The sequence below is a fragment of the Portunus trituberculatus genome, chromosome 46, assembly GCF_017591435.1.
Source record: "Portunus trituberculatus isolate SZX2019 chromosome 46, ASM1759143v1, whole genome shotgun sequence".
Lineage (NCBI taxonomy): Eukaryota > Metazoa > Arthropoda > Malacostraca > Decapoda > Portunidae > Portunus > Portunus trituberculatus.
Window position 1 is genome coordinate 11,303,035 of NC_059300.1, and position 21,027 is coordinate 11,324,061.

Genomic DNA, 21,027 nt, shown 5'->3' on the forward strand with positions numbered 1-21,027 from the left:
AACTTTCTCGGTTGTGAGCCGAGTGTGCTAGCTACTACATTACGTGTGTATAATTAACCTCGGTCGCCTGCTGGTCACCCAGCCAGCCCTCCCCCATTACGGAGTGAGCTCAGAACTCATAGACCGATCTTCGGGTAGGACTGAGACCACAACACACTCCACACACCGAGAAGGCGAGGCCACAACCCCTCGAGTTACATCCCGTACTTATTTACTGCTAGGTGAACAGGGGCTACACATTAAGAGGCTTGCCCATTTGCCTCGCCGCTTCCCGGGACTCGAACTCGGACCCTCTCAGTTGCGAGCCGAGCGTGCTAACCACTACACTACGCGGTGTGTGTGTGTGTGTGTGTGTGATTTCTTTGATTTCAATATATATATATATATATATATATATATATATATATATATATATATATATATATATATATATATATATATATATATATATATATATATATATATATATATATATATATATATATATATATATATATATATATATATATATATATATATATATATATATATATATATATATATATATATATATATATATATATATATATATATATATATATATATATATATATATATATATATATATATATCACATCTACGAATATATGTCTGATATTTAGCCAATCCTCGAGAAAGCACTTCAAAATCACCTACACTAACCAGCATTGTTATTAAATTACGAATAAGGCGCACTGTAGCAGCGTGACCACGTATACCGCACAAAGAATCGTTGTACCGTCATTGCAATTATGAGTGGAATAAAGAAGACAGGTGTGGCCATATTGGGCAGGTCCAACGAGAGGAACCAGACCACATGTGTTCCTCTGCCAAGACGACCTTAGCCAGCTTACCGCTCCTCCCAGCACCAGCCGTGACCCTCACAACCATCCAACAATGCACTGACGGTGCGACTAATGTAAAAAAAAAAAAAGTGTCTGTGCGATGTTCACGCTTTATAAGTAATTCAAAAACAATGTTGACTAGTGTAGCTAATTTTGAAGTGCTTTCTATGTGATTAGGTGTCGGACAGATATTCGTATGTAAGTGATATTTATAAAGAACTCTTGAAATTAAAGAAAGTCACTATTTTTTTTACTACACAGAGCAAAGAAGCACAAGTAAATATAATTAGTTTCTTGGTGAAGGAAGGGGTGTCGGAGATTATCGAACAAACTGTTTTAAGTTTAAACAAAATATAGCTACAAAATCATAAAGAAAGCTCTACAAGCAATCAGCAGAGGTGAACAAGGAACAAGGCGAGGTTATTTCTGTGACACAATCTCTCTCTCTCTCTCTCTCTCTCTCTCTCTCTCTCTCTCTCTCTCTCTCAAAACACAGTACACACTTGCTTTGCACCGAGTTTGGAAAAATGCTACAATAATATTCATAATGATTTTGTTCGTATTCTGAAAAGTTTTCTTTCATCATAAGGACGATTGTCAAGGACTGGAGAGATGATTAGTAGGGCTCGTATAAATTTGCTATTACTATTATTACTATTATTATTATTATTATTATTATTATTATTATTATTATTATAATTATTATTATTATTATTACTATGATCATTATTATTATTATTATTAGTAGTAGTAGTAGTAGTAGTAGTAGTAGTATTAGTATTACTATGATCATTATTATTATTATTATTATTATTATTATTATTATTATTATTATTATTATTATTATTATTACTATGATCATTATTATTATTATTATTATTATTATTATTATTATTATTATTATTATTATTATTGTTATTATTATTATTATTATTATTATTATTATTATTATTATTATTATTATTATTATTATTATTATTATTATTATTATTATTATTATTATTATTATTATTATTATTATTATTATTATTATTATTATTATTATTATTATTATTATTATTATTATTATTATTATTATTATTACTATGATCATTATTATTATTATTATTATTATTATTATTATTATTATTATTATTATTATTATTATTATTATTAATATTACTATGAACATTATTATTATTACTATTATTATTATTATTATTATTATTATTATTATTATTATTATTATTATTATTATTATTATAATTGTTATTATTATTATTGTTATTATTATCATTATCATTATCATTATTATTACCAAGATTGATACTGTTATTGATAGTGTAGTATGTTCTTTAAGCTATCACAATAATAACGAGAACACACTTTAAAAGATGCTATGTAAATAGTTTTCATTATGGTTTGCTGGAAGTTGGCAGAAAAAGTGAGACAAAGTGAGACATTGAAAAACTTAAGGAAAAATACAACTCCGAAAGTCTAATCAACTCACTATAACCGCGTCATTTAGAAGTTGTGGAATAGAAAGGTAGAATAATCTTACGAGTGTTATTACGTTCTCTCTCTCTCTCTCTCTCTCTCTCTCTCTCTCTCTCTCTCTCTCTCTCTCTCTCTCTCTCTCATATGCATTAAAGTATATTGGTAAACTTAGGGTGACCATGCAGATCATCATGTTTGATATTATTTTGATGGGGCAGGAACTAATATATAGAGAGGGGAGGGTGAGTACGGGAATAAGATGAAGTGAGGGCGCAAACAATATTATGCAGTGTTGTTGCTGTTGCTGTTGTTTTCAGCCAGCAGTCAATTAGTCTGCCGCATTCATTCAATTTCTTTCACTCTTCTTTTTTCACACTATTTTTTTTTTTTTTTTTTTTAATCATTACCATTTGTCGGGCTTGTAATTTGACACCCCAAAAGTACTGTACCATAGTTAATAACCACAGTATTACAGTAATTAGACTAATCTTGATGTTTGTGTTTTCTACTGATAGTGCAGAATCCTCGTTTAAACCATCACTAGAATTGTGAAAACAAGACATTTCCATACAGTATGTTCAAAGTAGTTGTAATAAGACAGTGAACTTAAGATATAGTCCCAGATTATACAAGATTGTGAGCACAGCAGAGATTGAGATGAAGTGTAGTACATGAAACGTGTGGGAGGTGGGTGAATGAGGCACGCTGCCCAGCCGCTCACGGAGACTTGTAGACCAGTGCGGCTAATGAACGAATGGCATAGCTTCAAGAATTCGAACATATGCTTGAGGAACGGAGTAGCGATAGACATAACACGACCAACGAACTTTTATGAGTGTCACTGACAGAGGCAACACGCTCGGCTATTTACCGATCGAGCTGTGCACGACTTGCGGGATGATTGATTGGAATAATCTGTTCAAGACATATCATATTCAATTAAATGACGACAAATGTTGGAATCAATTAAATATGTTTTAAGGTCTGTATATTGTAGTTGTACATAATTAGGCACACACACACACACACACACACACACACACACACACAGGATAAAGGCAGCAGTGCAAGCCATCTGAGATCAGTGATAATTTTACACAAAGCCGCACATTATTGCTTATATCATAATATAATTATAGAACCAAGCTGCGTGTATGTTTTAGCAAAATATTGCACATACCTTTTGGTTTCCTATCATGCGGTGATGCACTAAAAAAAATCTAAACAAAGTGAATAAACAAGAATTATATATGGCTTGTTAAAACTATTGTGAAATAAGTTGTTTCTTAGTCAGATTTTTTAAGAATGGAGCACTTGCACGATAGAACTGAGGGTTGCTTAAAGACTGGTGGTGCTTCATAGGGAAAACTAGCCAACGCCACCACCCTCGCACTATTTTAGTGACGGTCGTCACCGCCACGGCCGTCACCCCCAGGACCAGAGTACCCTCCTCTGAGTCTCTCTCTCTCTCTCTCTCTCTCTCTCTCTCTCTCTCTCTCTCTCTCTCTCAGGAAAGCTTCGTTGATTAAAGGTAATAAAAATGAATTATTATTATTATTATCACTTGCTGATTATCATCATTATTGCTATTGTTCAAATTTCTCTTTATACTGAAAATTTTGCATATTTATTATAAATGTGTGTGTGTGTGTGTGTGTGTGTGTGTGTGTGTGTGTGTGTGTGTGTGTGTGTGTGTGTTATCTCTTCTTCCTTCCGGGACGTGGCAATGATGGTGGTGGCATTGAGGCTGGAATAGGCAGTAAGGAAGAATTTCTACTGTACATGGTCAAAAGTTTATTTTATATCTATGTAGTGATATTTAAGCATTTATGTTCTATGTATGACAATGCGCATTTATTAAGTTGAAAGGGTATAGGAATAGTAGTAGTGGTGGTATAGTGGTACTGGTGGTATGGTAAGACTTTTTTTATGTAAGAAAGAAAACCGGTCAAGGGCAACAAAAATTTCGATAAAAAAGAAAAAAAGGAGGCCCGTTGAGGTGCCGGTACCTAAATAGTCAAAATAAGTTAGCCTAAATAAATGAATAGATGTCTTAATTGAAACCTTCCTTTTAAATTAGTTCATACAGAAGCAGGCAGTGAGTTCCAGAATTTACGAGAGAAAAGAATGAATGATTAGGAATATTGCATGGTTAACCCTTGCGTTAGAAAGGTAGACAGCATAGGGGTGACAGAAGGAAGAAGGTCTTGTGCAACAAGGCCGAGGAAAGATATGCAATTAGCAAGATCAGAAGAGTACTATATAGTTGGCTTCAAAGTAGCAGTAGAAAAGTAACACCAAAAAAGATGCAGCAGTGCAGCGATGAGAAAAAGGATGAAGGAAGTCAGTTAGAGGAGAGGAGTTGATAACTTTTGACTCCACTCTAAAAAAAGAAAAAAAAAATGGACGAGTGGTATATTATGATACTACCAGGTGGGGTAGGCCGAGAGGGCTGGAAACCACCCCAATTTTTGTTTATCATGAGCGAGGGTGTAAAATTATGGTGAAAGATAACAGGTATATACGGAACAGTAATGTAACAAGGCTTTCTGAAAAGGCTACCGGTAAATGAGATTCTGTTGGTAGTTTTCGACTGAATGTTGGTGCTTAGCGACTGAAGAAACCAGTCGCAAGACCTACATGTTGGTCTTGTTCAGTCGATTTGCGACTTTGTTCACGTTGTGACGTCACGGAGTAAGCTTCGAAAATTAATATGGTCTATAGAGAAGATGCTAGAGTTGGTGAGGGAAAAATCACACACATCTGGAACCTCAGAAATGAATGAACAGTAAAATAAAAAAAAAATAAAAAAAATTACGCAAACCGTCGCTCGACGAAATAGCTGCCACTCTCCAAGAACTAATTCCTTCAATGTAAGGTGGTGTTAGAGATGAGGATTGAAGACTTGTTAGAATTTAATTTGATCACAACTGTGCATAGTCTTCTTAAGAGTAGTGTGTGGTAGACTCTCGATCCTTTCTTTCCTTCTACTTAGCCAGGGCTGTATCCACAGGCAACCACTGCTTCAGCATAGTCACCGGAGGAAGAAATCTTTGCTGGTCGCTGTTTGTGTACATTCACTTCCCGCTGTCGCGTGCGAAATTTCGCACGCGACACCGCCAAGGCGCCAATTAATCGATATTTTCCAGTCGCTATGTGTGACGTTTTCTGACTAGAAGGGCTCAGGCAATACTTCTAACGACTTGCAATTTCAGTCGCAAATTGGCACGTGTGAACCCGCCTTTACTAGCTGTGCTCGAGTCGTTCAGTTTGAGTGTACAGCCCCGAACCCCCAGCTGATATAAGGCACGCCACCAATCTTAAACGGGTACAGGAATTCAACTTGGTTATCTTCCCCTAAAGCAGTTACGTGGGGCGGAAAAGACTGGCGGAGACGACTCAGGCAGAATCTTGGTTTCCACTTTAGATTGTAAAGGATAGATTGAATATGTTACTCAAGTGTAGAAGAGGGAGACTGTTCAGTGTCATTGAAGAGGGACAGTTGTCTGGAAGGTTGGGTGAAGTTAATAGATGGATAAATTGAGTTTGTGAGGCATTGAACAATTCTAGTCTACTCAAGTTTGCGCTACCTCAATCAGAAATTTTAGAGATGTTAGAAGTCCGACTTATGTGACTTGCCTGCATTATGTTTATTTCTTGAAGGTTTGGTCCTATGAAATGTGGCGTGGTATTATCGGCGTAGGAGTGGGCAGGACAAGAAATCTGATTCATTCATTGATTAATTAGTACATATTGATAACACAAACTGAAGACTAAGGATTACATCATAAAACGAGAATAGATATAAGGGATGTAAAGGCATAACTGTAATATCATCAGTGACATCGAGGAGAGAGAGAGAGAGAGAGACGATCATGCGAGCTACGAACACGACAGCGGATTGCGGAGTGATGTAAACAACGGAGCGGACAGGAGTTGATACTGGGTAGCTCTAACAATTCCTGTGAAACTTGTGCTTGCATCTTTTTTTCTCTCGCCTATGTACTACACTAGGCATTATTTTAGGAGCAGGCCTGAGAAGTGAGAATAGAGGACAGATGGCTGGCTAGTGCTGATGGAGGTGGAGGCTGTGGTCATGTACATCCCTTGCTGAGAGGATTTGAACCTGGCGGATGTGCTGGGCTTGGTGCTGGTGTGATGGTGACAGGCCACGCCAGGTAGGTGTTGGTGCCGTGCTGTGGTGGGTGGTGTACCCCTAGCATCATGTAGGATTGTAGTAGTGAAAACTTTGATAAATGAGGTCCGGGTGATAAACTCTCATGACCTCGGGTGCTGCTTGTTGGGTGCTTCCCAGCGCACTTTATCTTTATTTGATTTATTATAATTTTCTTTGATTAGGCTTCATGCTTTTTCTTGATTGTTAAAATTTAAGAGGTTCTTGTGTCCACTTCATCAAAATTAAAACCTGAGGTGATTTGCTTCATCAAACAATAACAGAGGCCATGGTCAGAAAACACTTTCCCCGTGTATTTTGGTGTATTACTCGTATTGTACCTGGTCATCTTATTGGGTAGAGCATCTCTAACCAGTGTTCGGCCACTCAGAACTGCTTGGAGGAAGGCTGTGCCAAGAAATGATAAACAAATTCTCCAGTCAGACTAGAGCACTAGAGCAATAATATTAGCTTTATATTTTTATCCTCCCCCTGGGTTATCCCTAAAATCAAACATGATGCTGTGTATTTGAAATTAATAGCCATACTGTCACTGTCCCCAAGAAACCATCCCGCGCATTTGCCTCGATTTCCGGCTCCCCCTTCGCAGCTCCTCCACCCAGTGGATTTGACGTCACATAAAATGAGAAATATATGGTATATAATTTTGTTTTTGCGCAGGGGTTCCTTGAGACATGTCATGTATTTTAAAGGTTACGCAAAGGTAAAAAGGTTGAGAAACGCTGCCTTATTCGTTACCATATTCTCTCTCTCTCTCTCTCTCTCTCTCTCTCTCTCTCTCTCTCTCTCTCTCTCTCTCTCTCTCTCTCTCTCTCCATATTCGTTTTCATATTCTCACTCCTTATTCATTTTCATATTTCTCTCTCTCTCTCTCTCTCTCTCTCTCTCTCTCTCTCTCTCTCTCTCTCTCTCTCTCTCTCTCTCTCTCTCTCTCTCTCTCTCTGACCAATAGCATGGCTTCATATATGTGATATCAAATCAGCTGGGTGGAGGAGCTGCGAAGTGGGAGCCAGGAATCGAGGCAAGCGCGCGGGACGGCTTCTCGGGGACAGTGACGCCATACTTAAGGGTCAGCCCCCTTTATTCATATAAAACCTTGAATGAGACCTTGTTTGTCCTATCTCTCTTTTTGAAGGATTTCAATCTGCTTTATAGTGGGATTTCTGTTTTCTATTTCAGGGAGAATGAGCAGTAATAAAGAAAAACAAGATGGGTTACCAGAAATTTATTTAAGGCCTTCATACCATCATGGCCAAGGACAAGGAGCTCATACCTTCAGTGACACTGAGCCCAATGTTTGGGAGGACACTGACAGTGAGTCATGGACTGCTGTGGTACCAGAAGTTACTGTCAGTTCACCTCCATTCACTGCCTCTAGTCTATGCCAGAGAGAGGAAATAGAAGGTGGATCATCTCTTGATATGCCAGTTGGTGGAACTTTTCAAGAAAGGGAGACAGAGACTAATTCAGAAGTAACTCAGGGTAGTCCAGAAGCAGCTGTGCCACAGTCACAGGAATGTGAACAGAAGACACAGTTGGATACAGGCAGAAGCCAAATTCCAAAGCAAAGAGGAGAAACTCCTGGCTCGGATTGTCCTCCAGTGGCTGGGATCACTGCTTTTGTAAGAAGATTTGGACAGCCACTAAATTTAGATACTCAAACCCAAGTAGCTCGAAGCAGTGAGCTTATTTTCTCCCCTGGAGGAGACCAGGGATTCATAGTACCTGGAGGTGTTCATGCCTACTATGGCAGCACCTCTGACATAGAGACTCTTGAGTGGGCAGATAATGGTGGTTTAGCTTTGGTGCCCATTCGTGATGCAGTTGAAGGTGCAGATGCTGGCCAATCCCCAGACCAGGCCATGGACAGTAGTGTGGAGGACCTAGAACGCAATTCTCCAGCTGGCCTTAGTACTCCAGATGCAGAAGTAGATCTATCTGTCAATTCAGGAAGAAGACTGGGTAGCAAAAAACCCCAGAAAGGAATCCGACCCCCAGCAGTAGGACAGAGTGAGGAGGTGTTGGTGCAGGCTTCCCGTAAGGACTTGGGATCAACTGATGGTGAAGAGTCTGAGGAAGAAATCAGAAAAAAATCACAACCTGAGGCTACAGCAGCCAGTCTGAATAATGCAGAGGGTCAGTTGGGATCCCTTGGTAGTCAGTCAGAAAACACAGACAGTTTGAGTACAGTTCTAGAGATGAAACGGGGTGAGGTGCAAGGCTGTGAAAGAGACCATGTTTCTAGCACCACAACTGCTACATCTGCCCCTGGAAGTGAGGCATCCCTCATTCAGCCAACATTTATTGTAGGTGGTCTTATTAGTCCCCGGGGAAAGTTGAGACAGTTCCAGGATGCTGTGAGGGGCAGGATGCAGGATGTAAAGGCCTCATTGAACTTGGTATCAAGCATCACTGATGACCCACTGGACCGCCAGCACTACTTGAACCAACTCCCACTTTGTCCTTCAGTTCCACCCTCTGAGCCGGAAGTGTCTTTGGCTTCTTTGGTTTCAATGGAGTCCACAAATCCTCCAGAATCTTCTGATAGAGTAACCTCTCCCTCGGTGCTCTCAGTTTCCAGTGTTGCTTCCAGTAAACGGATGGAGTGGGATTCAGGTGCTGATGTTGGCTATCTAGGAACAAATACACATGTGACTCCTGCTGCTTCACTCAGCACCTTAGAGAGAATTGCACTTGGTAGTTATGCATCTGTGCTCAGGACAGAACCAGAAGGCACAACCCAAGCCAAGGAAAAGCAAAGAGGGATGAAAAAAGGAGGAAAGTCTGGAACCATAAAAAGCAGTACCAAAGGGACCTCAAGCAAGTCTACTACTGATCTGCCAGCATCCTCCCCCTTGCACTCAGCCAGGACTCATCAGAACCGGGTAGACAAGGCTTATTTGTCTTCCAGTGAAGAAAACTTAAGTAACAAATTATCCAGCCCAACACAGAGTCCCCGCCGGCGCTTACGCCGCCGGGCACTGCAGACCAGCCCTCAAGATGCAGAGGTCCCGCTTAGGAGATCCAACAAAGCCTTGCATTCCATTAACAGGGCACTCAAGGAAACCAAATTAGAACATGATAGGGAAGGTAAATCTTGCAGTTTAGTGGAGCTGGCCACACCAGCAGTCAGTTCTGATCAATGTCAAAGGAGTAACAGCCAACAGTCTCTACCTTCTGTGAGGTCCTCACACACCAGATCCAGTGTCAGTGGTGTGGCAGAAAAAGTCTTTTCAGGGACAGTAACCAGTGCCTCATGGAATAAAAAGGGGGAGCAAATGGTAACCAACACATCCACAAGCACCAGCACTCTTGTGCAGAGTATGTCACCTCTCCCAGTGGCTGGCACCTCGGCCTGCACCACTGTCAACCCTGCTACAACAGATGTCTCGCAACACCAGCCAGTAGAAAAAAAACACAAATCTGTAACAGGTGATTCAAGGTGTAGCTCCACATCTTCTCTTACAATACATGACAAAGAATATTTACGTTATCAACATGGAAGGCCATCTTGGACTTCAAGTGGCAATGACATCAGTTCCAGATCAGAAACAAGCTCACCTGCATGGCTGCCCTCACACACTGACACTGAAAGTCTTACTTCCCGGCCACTCTCAACTGATGAGCTTGGTGACCTGAAGGCTCGCAAAAATAGTGAAAATGCAAAAAATCACGAATACATGGTTAGAAGAGGTAGCAATAGTGACTTAGAAAGCAGGGACATGAGAGAAGATAGCAGTTCCTCTAGCCAAGGACACTTGACGGACCTTCAGAAAGTTGCTGCAGATGTTGAATCAACTCTAGAGAACCAAGTGTCCCTTCAATCCTTCAACAATGCCCTCCATGCACTGTCAGTCAAGCTTCAGGAGCATATTCAGGCTCTGCTAGACAATGGTTCTCTCAGGAAGGTGCAAGATTATAACAAATTACAAGATTATGTACGTTTTGTGGGCATTCCATCTGTCACAGAAGAAGAGTGTCGACTAAGGCAAGGTGTAGCGGGTGTTATTACTCGTATGTTTGGAGAAATTGCCTTTGACCATCCTCAGGTCACCACTGACACTTCAAACACTTTCACATCAGAAACTTCAGACTCTCATGCTGGTGATCAGAGGCACCCCACTCCAGGAACCTGTGAAGAGCTGGACATCCCAATCCCCTTGGTCGAATGTGGTGAGTGTTTTTTTTTTTTTTTTTTTTTTTTTTTTTTTTTTTTTTTTTTTTTTCTACTTTTCTTTTTTCTAAAAATACGATTTTGTGATTTGAGGCTATGTGTACATTAATAAGTTTACAAGTGGAAGGGCATATGTTTCTATATACTCGTAGACCTGTAATTGACAACTTTTTATGGTGTATAAAACTAAATCATTAATATTCAGAAATAATGGTTAATTTTTATGTGTATCATCAAAATATGAGAAACTTATTTTACATAATATTAAATTTTTGTTTTAAGCCATAAGGTGTAAAGTCTGACATGATGACAAGAGGCAAAGAAGAAGAGTTGGACTTTATAGAATGAATGCTCTCTATTTTTATCTACTTGTATTTTTATGGAAAATAGACATATGCTGGTAGTGTTGTTCATTTCTTACATAAGTACTGTGATATAGGTATGTGTATGAAAAACCCTATTTTATACTATGATTCTCAGTTATTTATGGGTTAATTACAGATGCAGGCTGGGTTAAATTTTTTCAATCATTTTCTTTGAGAAAAATGAGGTGTCTTACCTTACTCTGACATCCACAGGCAGCAAGAAGGATGAACAAGCAAGTGATAACAGGGAGCAGGGACAGCAGGACAGTGGAGGGAATGAGAATGACCAGTGTCACACTAGAGAACAGAAAGAACAGAGAGAAAGAGAGGAACAGGAGAAAGGTGTTGTTGAGCAAGATCGGTGCACAACTCCCGGAGGCACTGTGGTGGTTGTACCATACCGTCCCCCGTCTGCCTCACGCACATACTTCATGGCTGTGTCACACGGTTAGTGCCTTTTGTTGATCTTGACTAAGCCAGCACTTTGTCTCTTTTTGGTGTAACGTGGTAGAAGCTATAAATAAGCCATTAAATTAATTCAGATATAGATTTTAAGGAAGAATGTCTAGTGTGTGGTATTTGCTCCAACAGAATGGGAAGCAGGTTTGGTGGAAGGAGAACACGTCCCTGCTGTTGTTAATGCAGACTTGTCCCGTGGCCAGGCAGAGGGCAAGCAGGAGGAAAAAACTCCAACAACTCATGTTACACCTCGCTTACCATCTGAGAATAGTTCCATCAATGAATGTGATTCTGAAAGTAAGAAATAGAATATAATTATATATACAGTATTCATTATTAGATAAAATACTATACAAAAATATAATAGTTTATTTGATAGCAATCAACATTACTTAATATTTTGTAATAGATTCAGAATTTCATTTGTGTAACTGAAAGACTTTGAGCTTGAATGGTTAGATAGTTTTTGATAAGTTTATTGTGTGGTCAGTGGACCAAAGGAGAGAGGGTGTGATTAGGATCAATGGAACACAATTGTTATGCTTGAAAGGAAAGTTCAAAACAGCATTGAGGTTTTCATATAATTAATCAGATTAATTGATCATGTCAATGGAGGGAAGTGGAAAAAGTCGTGTGTCACACATTTGCCGCCAAGGCCCAGTGTGGAAGTATCTGAGTGTGCTATGCTTCTTAGCCTTACACTGTGTGGGCAGTGTGGATGAATCCCCACCTAGCTAGAGGTGAATGTATATATGCATGTATGTGTGTATGTAAACTGCATGTCTCTGTCTCGTCTATTCTCTTTCACAGAATATGTCGACTTGGTATGTATGTAGATAATATTGAAATCAAGCTTTTCCTATTCTCAGAAAACTTGTTTCTTAATTGATCATCATGAAAGGAATTCATTGAAATTATTCTTATCAGTCTCCTATCACAGAAAATAGACTTATTCAAATAAATATTCAATATGCACTGCTGTTTCAGAAAGTTGTAATTTCCTTTGCTTTGCAGACCTTGTCAATGTGGAGGGAGCCATAATTATGGAGGAGAATCACAGGGCACTCTCCAGCCTCCCTGATGACCAATACCAGTTAGGAAGGAGCCAGGACATTGGCAGTCCTCATTCTGAGTCTTCTCCAGGCCACAGCAACAGTTCTCCGCTCCACACCTGGCCCAGGGAAGAGCCCAGCAGTAGCCAGTGGTGGGCAGGAGGTGGCAGGTGTGAGCGGCTGTACCAGGATCGGCAAGGTGGCTTGCATGTAGCTCACCAGCCTCCAGATTACACTGATGACCACGACGACAGCCATCCCAGCGAATCCCCCTCAGATCATGACCACCACCACCACCGTCATCACAGTGGAGAGCCTGGAAGGCTGCCCGTCCATCCTTGGACCAGCTCAGGCTCAGAATCAGCTTATGAAACTATTAGAGAGAGACACAGACATGTGGATGAGGCTCTGGCATCCAGCTTTGAGTTCTACTCTACCTCTCCACGTGATGCTCGCTTACTTGGCTATGTCTCCAGTGAGGGCCAGGTATGTAACATGTCTGTTTGCTTTGGTATAAAGGGTTTTAGACGCACTAATCATGGGTTTTAGGTCTTAGAAAAGTTTATTGATTTACAGGTCTAAAAGTAAAGTTTATTAATGGAAGATTTCTAGTTTGATCAATTAAAGATGTAATTTGATGAATGATAATTTTGTAGTTGACTGATATTATTGATCACTAACTTGTGCCAATTGGCTTGTTGCATGTCACCTTTTTTTATGTGACATGTTTACTTTTATAATGCCAGGAGGAAGAGGAGAGGCAGAGAATTGAATCTCCTGTCCCACCTGAGAGTTCTACAAGAAGTGATTCAGCCACTCAATCCAAAACACTGAGTCGGCCTTGGCAGCACCAGCAACAGTCTGAAAGCCATAATTCTACTCCTTCAAGTTGCACAGGCAAGTAGGATTTTCTACTACAGTAATTTTATTCAATTTACCAACACTTCCCCTCCTATGAAATGTGACATACAGCTGGTGTAACATTGCTGGCTCGGGAAAAAAACACACATGATCAAATTTAATTCCTCTCCACAGCAGGAAACATTGTTTCGGATTTTTTTTTTTTTTTTTTTTTTTTTTTTTTTTGAGAAACTGTTTCCAAACAATGTTTCCTGTCCAGAGCTTAATTGTCATCATGCCTGCAATGAGCATAGAGGTTGCTGCAGTAGCCTCTTTATTTTACTTGGCACTTTTGATATATTCAAAGGAGAGTAAGAAAAGGAAAAGGGATAGGTCAGGAAATTTTTAAAAAAGAATCTTGTATGGTGACTTGCCTCTGTAATCTGCTCTGGTTACATGCCACAGTGCTGAGGATAAATCCAGCAGTTCAATGCTCTGTTCTGTTCTGCCTTTAAACTTCTGACTGTTGCTGAATTATAAGAGAAGACGAGGATGTCGAATGATATCCACCATTCACTCACTGATGCAGCATCCCATCTCAGCTGAAGTGTAACATGCATGATCTGTTTTGGAATTATTAGGAAAAAATGTGCAGTAGTTTCCTGTTTTAGTGAGATGTTCTTTATCTGTATTGCCAAAATTAATATCTTTTTCTGCTCATTCTACATGTTAGTCGAAACCAAAGGAGTGTAAATCATATTGAGTAATCATTATTTGAGTTGTATAAGAAACATGTCTTCACAGATGCCCAAGATGTGAGCTGTGAGATCTCCTTCATTCAGCTTCAAAAGCAGAAGTATGTCAGAAAGATTCAGCGGCACATCCATACTCTTGAGAAACTAGAGAAGTATGTGCTGGGATTTTGTTTGTTTATTGAACTGTCATGATTTGTATTTTGTACCAACTGTATCTATTTGATCCATGGTAGTTAAGCTAAGATGCATTTTCTCCATGAAGTTGTGAACTAATGATATTTATTAAAGAATTATTTATTAATGAATATTAAAGAATTCACCAGTTTTTCTATACTTTTTAGGCTTTATTATAATTGTTTTTCTTTTTTAAACATGAAGAGCCTTGTTGGATCAGCTTGGAGACAGCATTGGTTCTGAAGGTGCCTTTAAGCAGAAGGTGACCAAGGCTAACTCTGGCACAGGATCTGACACCACTGGCAATATGCAGACCCATAACCTCCTGGGTCATTCAGGTAAGGAGCTTCCTTCTCGCTGATAAGTGTGATGCTATTACTTTTTAACCAGTTGTTTAATGCAAAATTGAGAAATTGGTGATGGAAAATTACCTATTTTTGCTGAATTGTCAAAACTAAACTGTCTGGCAGGGATGTCTACAAGAGATGTCCTGTCCTTTAGGGGTTAAATATTTTCTTCACATTACTCAGCCATCTCATTCATGGTCTTCATCATTGCCTTGTGTTTCTCACTCCAGATCTAATTATCTTCTTTATCAATTGTTTATCTTCCATTCCTTTTACCTGGATTATAGCACTATTGTACTGCCAGGTAACTCCCCCAAAGCCAGTTCTTTGCATTCCTTTGTCTATGGCATTTGAGAAAAAACTTAATTGAAAACGATAATCGTCTGTTACAAGATTAATAATCATAGACAACTTATTTCCAGATACCACAACTAGTAGCATCATGTCAAGTGAAGATAGTACACATGCAACCAAAAAACAGAAACATTTGTCTCATTATCCTAGGAAGGTTTCAAGAAGCACTCATTTCTCAGGTCAAGAAAATTCATTTCCATCCAATGATGGAAAGGGAGAAGATACAAAGCTGTCCCAGGGACCTTCAGGCATTTCCCAGTCATATTCATCTTCACCTAGAGTTAATATCAGTCAATTGAGCTCTGACGTTAACAGTTCCAGAGCTTCAACGATGAGGCAGGTGGAGGAAGAGGTCAGGAAGCTGGCTAGCACTGAAGAACGGTCACGAAGAACTGTACTACAGTCTCATCCCAGCCCCAGATCCTGGGCTTTACACTCCCATAACAGAAAAATACCATGGGAAAAGGGAGACGCTTTACAGTCTGGGTTCAGCAGCCAGAGTGTTCATAGTTATAGCCCAGAAGTTACTTTGTCAGGTCAAAGGAGATCTTCAGCAGTTGAATCCTCTGCTGTCAGGACTATAGCAGGTGGTGGCAGCAGTTCTGAGTTACAGTCAGCACGAGCTCTTCCTATATCTGAGGAAAGTGGCAGTGATCTGCCTGCCTTGGAGGACCAGATATCTAGACAGGGTGATGGCAGGGAGTCCAAGGAGAAGAATCACATTGGAAAAGTTAATCTTGCTACATTCACAAGTGGTAGAACGTTGACTTTCAAGTCACCAGCAGCACAAGGAGTTCCTGTTTCTGAATCTCCCACTGGTGATGAAATTGTATCCAAGGACTTTGGACAGATGTTTCCAAGCAATGAGTGTATTGCTCAGAGGAGTGAAAGGAAAGGGGAAAGTATTGGAGTGCAGACTGGTGACTCACTCTTGTATGTGGGAAAGAGTTCCAGAAAAAGGGGAAGCAGGATCTCAGTCAGTTCCAGTGAGAGGGAAAGCACAACAGAGTCACTGAAAAACAAGAATTTGGGTAAAGTTAAACAGACTTCCCAAGCCAATGAAGACACTCGGTACACTAAAAAGCACATTGGAAAATCCAGCCATGGAAAAATCACAGATAAGATTAAATCTGTTTCAAATAGGAAATATCGTGCTGAGAAGACTTACAAATCTAATGAAGTCAGCAAGGATAGGGCAGTGGTAAAGGGGATGAAAAACAATAGAGAATCAAGATCTAAATCATGTGAGCAGTTAATCAATGAAAAAATAAGTGCAAAAAAAGGAACTTTAAGGGACAAGCCTATGCCTTCAAGAAAACATAAAGATGTAACAAAATCAGATAAAGAGGAAAGAGCAAAACTGGAGAACAGATCAGTGCCCTTTAAAGGTAAACCAAGACCAAAATCAGGTAGTGAAGACAGGACTCTTAGTAGTCAGTCTTCCTTGTCCCACTCAGTTGAGAGCATCAGCCTGGAATCCTGTGAATATGGTGGAACATCATCAAGTAAGGCTGAGTCATTTCAGAATGAAGGAAAGTATTACGATAGCAATGATGATAATAGCTTCTCTACAGAGTGTTCAAAGGAAATTGAGCAGCTTCCACAATCTGACCTCACTGGTAATATCAGTGAAGACACCAGCCAAAGCCACCATCCTCCTCCAAGGAAACAAAAGTACAACAAAAAGGTCCAGTCCAGCATTGAAGAACCTGTAGAGGGCCTCAAAGGAGGGGCTGAGGAGTCACCAGCTTCAGAGCCACCAGGATGGTTGTCGATCTCTCCTCCCATGCCGAAGGACAAATCTAAACAAAAAGCTAAACCTTCAATAATTAGTGTTAAAAAGTCCAAATCAACAAAGAATTTCAACTCTCATAAACCAACTCAGAGCAAAGTAGAGGAAAACCTTAATAGAGCAAATCTTATGAAAAACCACATACAGGAAGTGACAGAGTCTCATGTCACTAGCAAGAACAATGGCCCAGCAAGACTTGGGGAGCATACAAAGCCAGCCACACTGAAAGTTGGATGGGTAAAAGATAAAGAAATGTGTGAACAGAAGAAACCAGTCACATTTGAAGTAACTTTTCTTAAGCAAACAAATGAATATGTAAAGTCAAAGCCAGCAGCCTTCACCAGTACCACCAACACTGCCAACACCACCACTATTCACTCCACTAAGAAAACCATGACACTTCAGGTAAGGTAGTATTGTTGCATTGTTAGCTTTCATTCATGTGTTATAGTGAGCTGAATAAGTAAATTGATAAACTTAGTATGTAAACACTAGAAGAGTTTAAAATCTTAATAGTTTGTCATGTCTCATTATTTAAAACTAGGATCAATGTCAGATGACAAACACTAAAAAAAAAAGAAATGTGATCAGTCCAGCATTTATATTTATTACATTTATCATATCTCAAATTAATGTTGCTTATTTTGAACCTCATTCAGAACGCCAACACCTGCTATAGGGAACACTTTAGCCTTGTATAACACATTCATGAAGAAAACTGAAAACTAGTAAAGTATTTTGATAACAGAAAAATGTTAATCCTCAGATAAAGAAATGGTACACACACAGTTCTGCATTTTTCATCACTCAGGCTTATATCAGATTAGATTTTTCTCATTAATACCGTCATGTGTCAAGAGCTTAATGAAAAATTTTCTTTACTTTTCTCACAGGAAGCACTGGCCATGGCTCGACCAGATTACCTACGAGATGCAGGTGACCGCACTGCTCTGATTCGACTGAAGCGTGAGATGCGACAAGCAGCTCAGACCCAAAACCATCAAGTGCTGGCTCAACTGCCTCCCAATTTACAGACTCCTTCTACTCTCCAACGCTTCCTTTATAAGTCAGGCAAGTTGTGCCTTCACTCGTTTTTCATACTGTGACTAGATTTTATTGCAATTTTCAAATCATCATTTTTTTTCTTCTTTCTATTTAACTTACTGTTATTAGGTATTGTAGAAGATAGTGTTTTGACTTTCAGTGTTTTTTTTTATAATTGCTTGCAATTGCCTTCCAGATTTGGGGCCACTTTTCTCCTATAAGGATATTAGGGAGCAGAACCAGAGGCTGTACAGCTTGCTGCCAGAAGCCAAAGCACCAGGAGCCAGGCAGCATCTTTCTGCCGTTCGCCACACAAACAGACTCCTAGCCAATCTTTATAGCCAGGTAATGGTCAGTCATTTTCATTACATCTTTATTGATTATGTGGCTGAAATTTATTAATAAAATAAAGATATAAACAGTCAAATTCTAGTGTGTATTTACACTAAAACACTGCACTGATATATTGGAGACAGTAAACTGTGTCTATCAATCATATATGTTGGTGGTATCATTAGTTTATACCACTACATAGAAAATTATTGCAATCACTAGAAAAGATTGTCATCAGAGCATTGATTATATATATTTGTTTTCATTTTATTTTATTATTTTTTTAATTATTATTATTTTTTTTTTAAAGGAAATCCAACAATTACATCTCATTGGTTTGTAAATACATACCAGAGAAAATAAGATAGTGAGGCCAAAAGATGGTGTCAGCTCTACCATGGTTGCCCTTCCTTGCTTTTCTTACTTTGGATATGGTGTAGCATTTTCCTGACAATATCCCAGATTAACTTCCTTAGTTGGTCCCAAAGCAGTGGGAAGAGAAAAAATTCATCTTGACTTTTCATTGACGTATGAAAATAGATGGCATTAGTATCTTGTAGATTAAATGGAAATTATTTGAAGAATTTTCCTGTATGAAATATGTCATATATTCAGCGTCCTGGTTTTTTCAGCGGCTGAGGAAAAAGGTGATTCAAGGACGGGTCTCTCATGCCCACAAGGAGGTGGTCTCTCCCCTGGTGCATCGTGCCCTTCAGCAGTGAGCCTTCTCTCCTACCAAGACACACCACCTGTATTCTATATCATTAACTAGTGACAAATTGGGAGTGTTTCATTGATTTATTACATTTCTGGTGTTTGCATTTTATAAGAATTGTGCTCTTTGTATGTTGACTGCATGACCTGATACTCAGTAGTTTTTTATTCATTGCTTAAATGTATATACTCATATTTAGTGGTACAAAATTGCTTTTGCAGTACAAATGTATGTTAATGATATAGTACACTTACAAATTTATTATAAAGTCTTTATACTTATTTATGTACAGTGTATTTCCATATTCTCTGCATGCTTTAGAAGGATATATGAAAGGATCAGGAGCTGTAAGTCACTTTCCATGGTACCTGAATGTACTTGTATAGACATTTCGTCTTGATCAATACCTATTAAAAGGAATATTGGCACAACACATGCTTATATAGTATATATATATATATATATATATATATATATATATATATATATATATATATATATATATATATATATATATATATATATATATATATATATGAAACAAAATCACCATCTCAAGGATAAATCTCTTCATATCAACAAAAGTCTTGGCAGTCCTATAGAAATAATGTAGCTGAGTTTATCACATGCGTGCCAGTGAATGCACACACACACAGTACTACTAGTTGATGTCACTTACCTGTTGTATGATATAATAGTATGTGATCATCCACTCAAACAAACTATCATGTTTTTACTCCTCTCTAATTTAGAAGGTTGATATTTACAACTTTCTTTAGCAGGAGCATTTTGGCTTCCAGATTTAGGTGTAAGAAATTCAAAATTATATACAAATATATTTTGTTACTTTGAAATAAACTATGTACATCAGAAAGATGTTGCTTCAAAACTTCATTGACTGATTTCAAACAGGTTTATGATTTCTTTATTTTTTCAAAAATTGCATTAATTTTGTCAATTGCATTAGTAAAGGCAGTGAAGGTGGTGGCCACATAGGCCTGGAGACCTTCGTCCTGGGTGTGGCGGCGGCGGCGGCGATGGGAGCGGGGCCCAAACCAGCTGTCCACTGCTCGTGTGAGAGGAACTCGAAAGGTGTCACTGATGCTGAGGTAAGTCAGCATACCACCAAGGAAGAAGCCCCATGTACTGGTAAAAGTAAAATATTTTTATGGACATTCTTTTAAAGAATGGAAAGGGCTTGAAACTAAAGTGGTCAAACCTAAAAGAATTTACTGTGGCACTGCTTTTTTGGGATACCCTCTAAGGAGTGGCTACAAAAGAATAGTCTACATTTCCTTCCATCGGTGGTAAAAATGAGAAAGGAGTACAAAGATGAAATTAAAGAAGTGGACGAGGACAAAAAACTGTAATAGTATGTGTAACTATATAAAAGAAAATAAGCAATAATAGAAAATATTGTGATTATGCTTGGGCAAAGTTTAAAAGAGTGTTCTTGGTCTTATGGCATATGTTAATTTGGGTCTAAATCTAATGGCTATTGTGGCAGCATGCTTGTTATGGCAACCTCTTTGTTTCACTCTCAATAGACTACACATTTAAATAGAGCACTACATGAAACTGACCTATAGATTATGTTTCCAGCTCTTCCAGTATTGGTGGTGGATGAGCCAGGACTAGCAATAATATTGGAGCTGGTGAAAGATGGTGAAGTGCTACTGTTGGTGGTGGTGGTGGTGGTAAGTGGAGGAATAATTGTACTTGAAGTAGTGATGATGTTATCTGGTGAAGACATAACTGTGCTGTTGCTGGGTGGTGATGTGGTGGTGGTGGTGGTAGTGGTAGTGGTGGTTGATGGAGGATCACTGGTAGAAGAATCTTGAGTTGTGTTGGTAGGTGGAGGAAGTGTGGTGGTGGTGGTAGATGGAGGAACATTGTTTAGAATGGCCAGAGGAGGAACTATGGTAGTTATGTTATCATCTGAAGAATTGGTGGTAGATGGAAGAACATTGTTAAAGGTGGGCTGAGGAGGAAGTCTAGGAGTGGTAGTTTCATCTGTGGTGGTGATAGGTGGAGGGGTGGTGGTAGGTATTGTGACATCTGGTGAAAAACTGTGCTGGAGGAGGTAGTG

At 39.1% G+C, this 21,027-nt stretch overlaps 3 protein-coding genes across 5 annotated transcripts in view; 1 reads left to right on the top strand and 2 right to left on the bottom strand.

Moving 5' to 3' along the window:
• Window positions 1-3,666, bottom strand: part of LOC123520285 (60S ribosomal protein L22-like) — a 40,948-nt gene extending 37,282 nt beyond the window's left edge. The window contains exon 1 of one of the 2 annotated variants that reach the window (XM_045282448.1): window positions 3,520-3,666. In XM_045282448.1, the coding sequence (XP_045138383.1) occupies window positions 3,520-3,537 (18 nt within the window). In that variant the 5' untranslated portion in view covers window positions 3,538-3,666. The remainder of the gene's footprint in view (window positions 1-3,519) is intronic. The other variant, XM_045282449.1, reaches the window with a different exon arrangement.
• A 2,546-nt stretch (window positions 3,667-6,212) lies between these two features.
• On the top strand, window positions 6,213-19,812 carry LOC123520288. 2 transcript variants are annotated; one of them, XM_045282464.1, is made up of 13 exons: window positions 6,213-6,517; window positions 7,487-7,603; window positions 7,714-10,707; window positions 11,287-11,520; window positions 11,665-11,829; window positions 12,547-13,070; window positions 13,331-13,481; window positions 14,229-14,331; window positions 14,558-14,691; window positions 15,123-17,251; window positions 17,740-17,917; window positions 18,087-18,235; window positions 18,856-19,812. In XM_045282464.1, exons 3-13 carry the CDS (start codon window positions 7,719-7,721, stop codon window positions 18,943-18,945), a joined length of 6,846 nt encoding a protein of 2,281 aa, XP_045138399.1. In that variant the 5' UTR covers window positions 6,213-6,517; window positions 7,487-7,603; window positions 7,714-7,718; the 3' UTR covers window positions 18,946-19,812. The 2 variants fall into 2 exon arrangements, with proteins under 2 accessions (XP_045138399.1, XP_045138398.1); XM_045282463.1 differs by lacking the exon at window positions 7,487-7,603 and having other exon boundaries at window positions 6,213-6,285; window positions 6,366-6,517.
• On the bottom strand, window positions 19,762-21,027 carry LOC123520289. Its single transcript, XM_045282466.1, has 2 exons — window positions 20,522-21,027; window positions 19,762-20,084 (listed from the first exon to the last, which is right to left on the bottom strand). The coding sequence occupies exons 1-2, from the start codon at window positions 20,689-20,691 to the stop codon at window positions 19,853-19,855; spliced, it is 402 nt and encodes a 133-aa protein (XP_045138401.1). The 5' UTR covers window positions 20,692-21,027; the 3' UTR covers window positions 19,762-19,852.

Bases quoted from the DNA above. Each gene is read 5' to 3' on its own strand.
- LOC123520289 (XM_045282466.1), bottom strand. From the start codon at position 20,691: ATGTCTTCACCAGATAACATCATCACTACTTCAAGTACAATTATTCCT. The intron at 20,085-20,521 runs GTCAGTTTCATG...TACTTTTACCAG, and splicing joins GCTGGAAACATAATCTATAG to TACATGGGGCTTCTTCCTTG.
- LOC123520288 (XM_045282464.1), top strand. From the start codon at position 7,719: ATGAGCAGTAATAAAGAAAAACAAGATGGGTTACCAGAAATTTATTTA. The intron at 14,332-14,557 runs GTATGTGCTGGG...TTAAACATGAAG, and splicing joins ACTCTTGAGAAACTAGAGAA to AGCCTTGTTGGATCAGCTTG. The intron at 18,236-18,855 runs GTAATGGTCAGT...TGGTTTTTTCAG, and splicing joins TAGCCAATCTTTATAGCCAG to CGGCTGAGGAAAAAGGTGAT.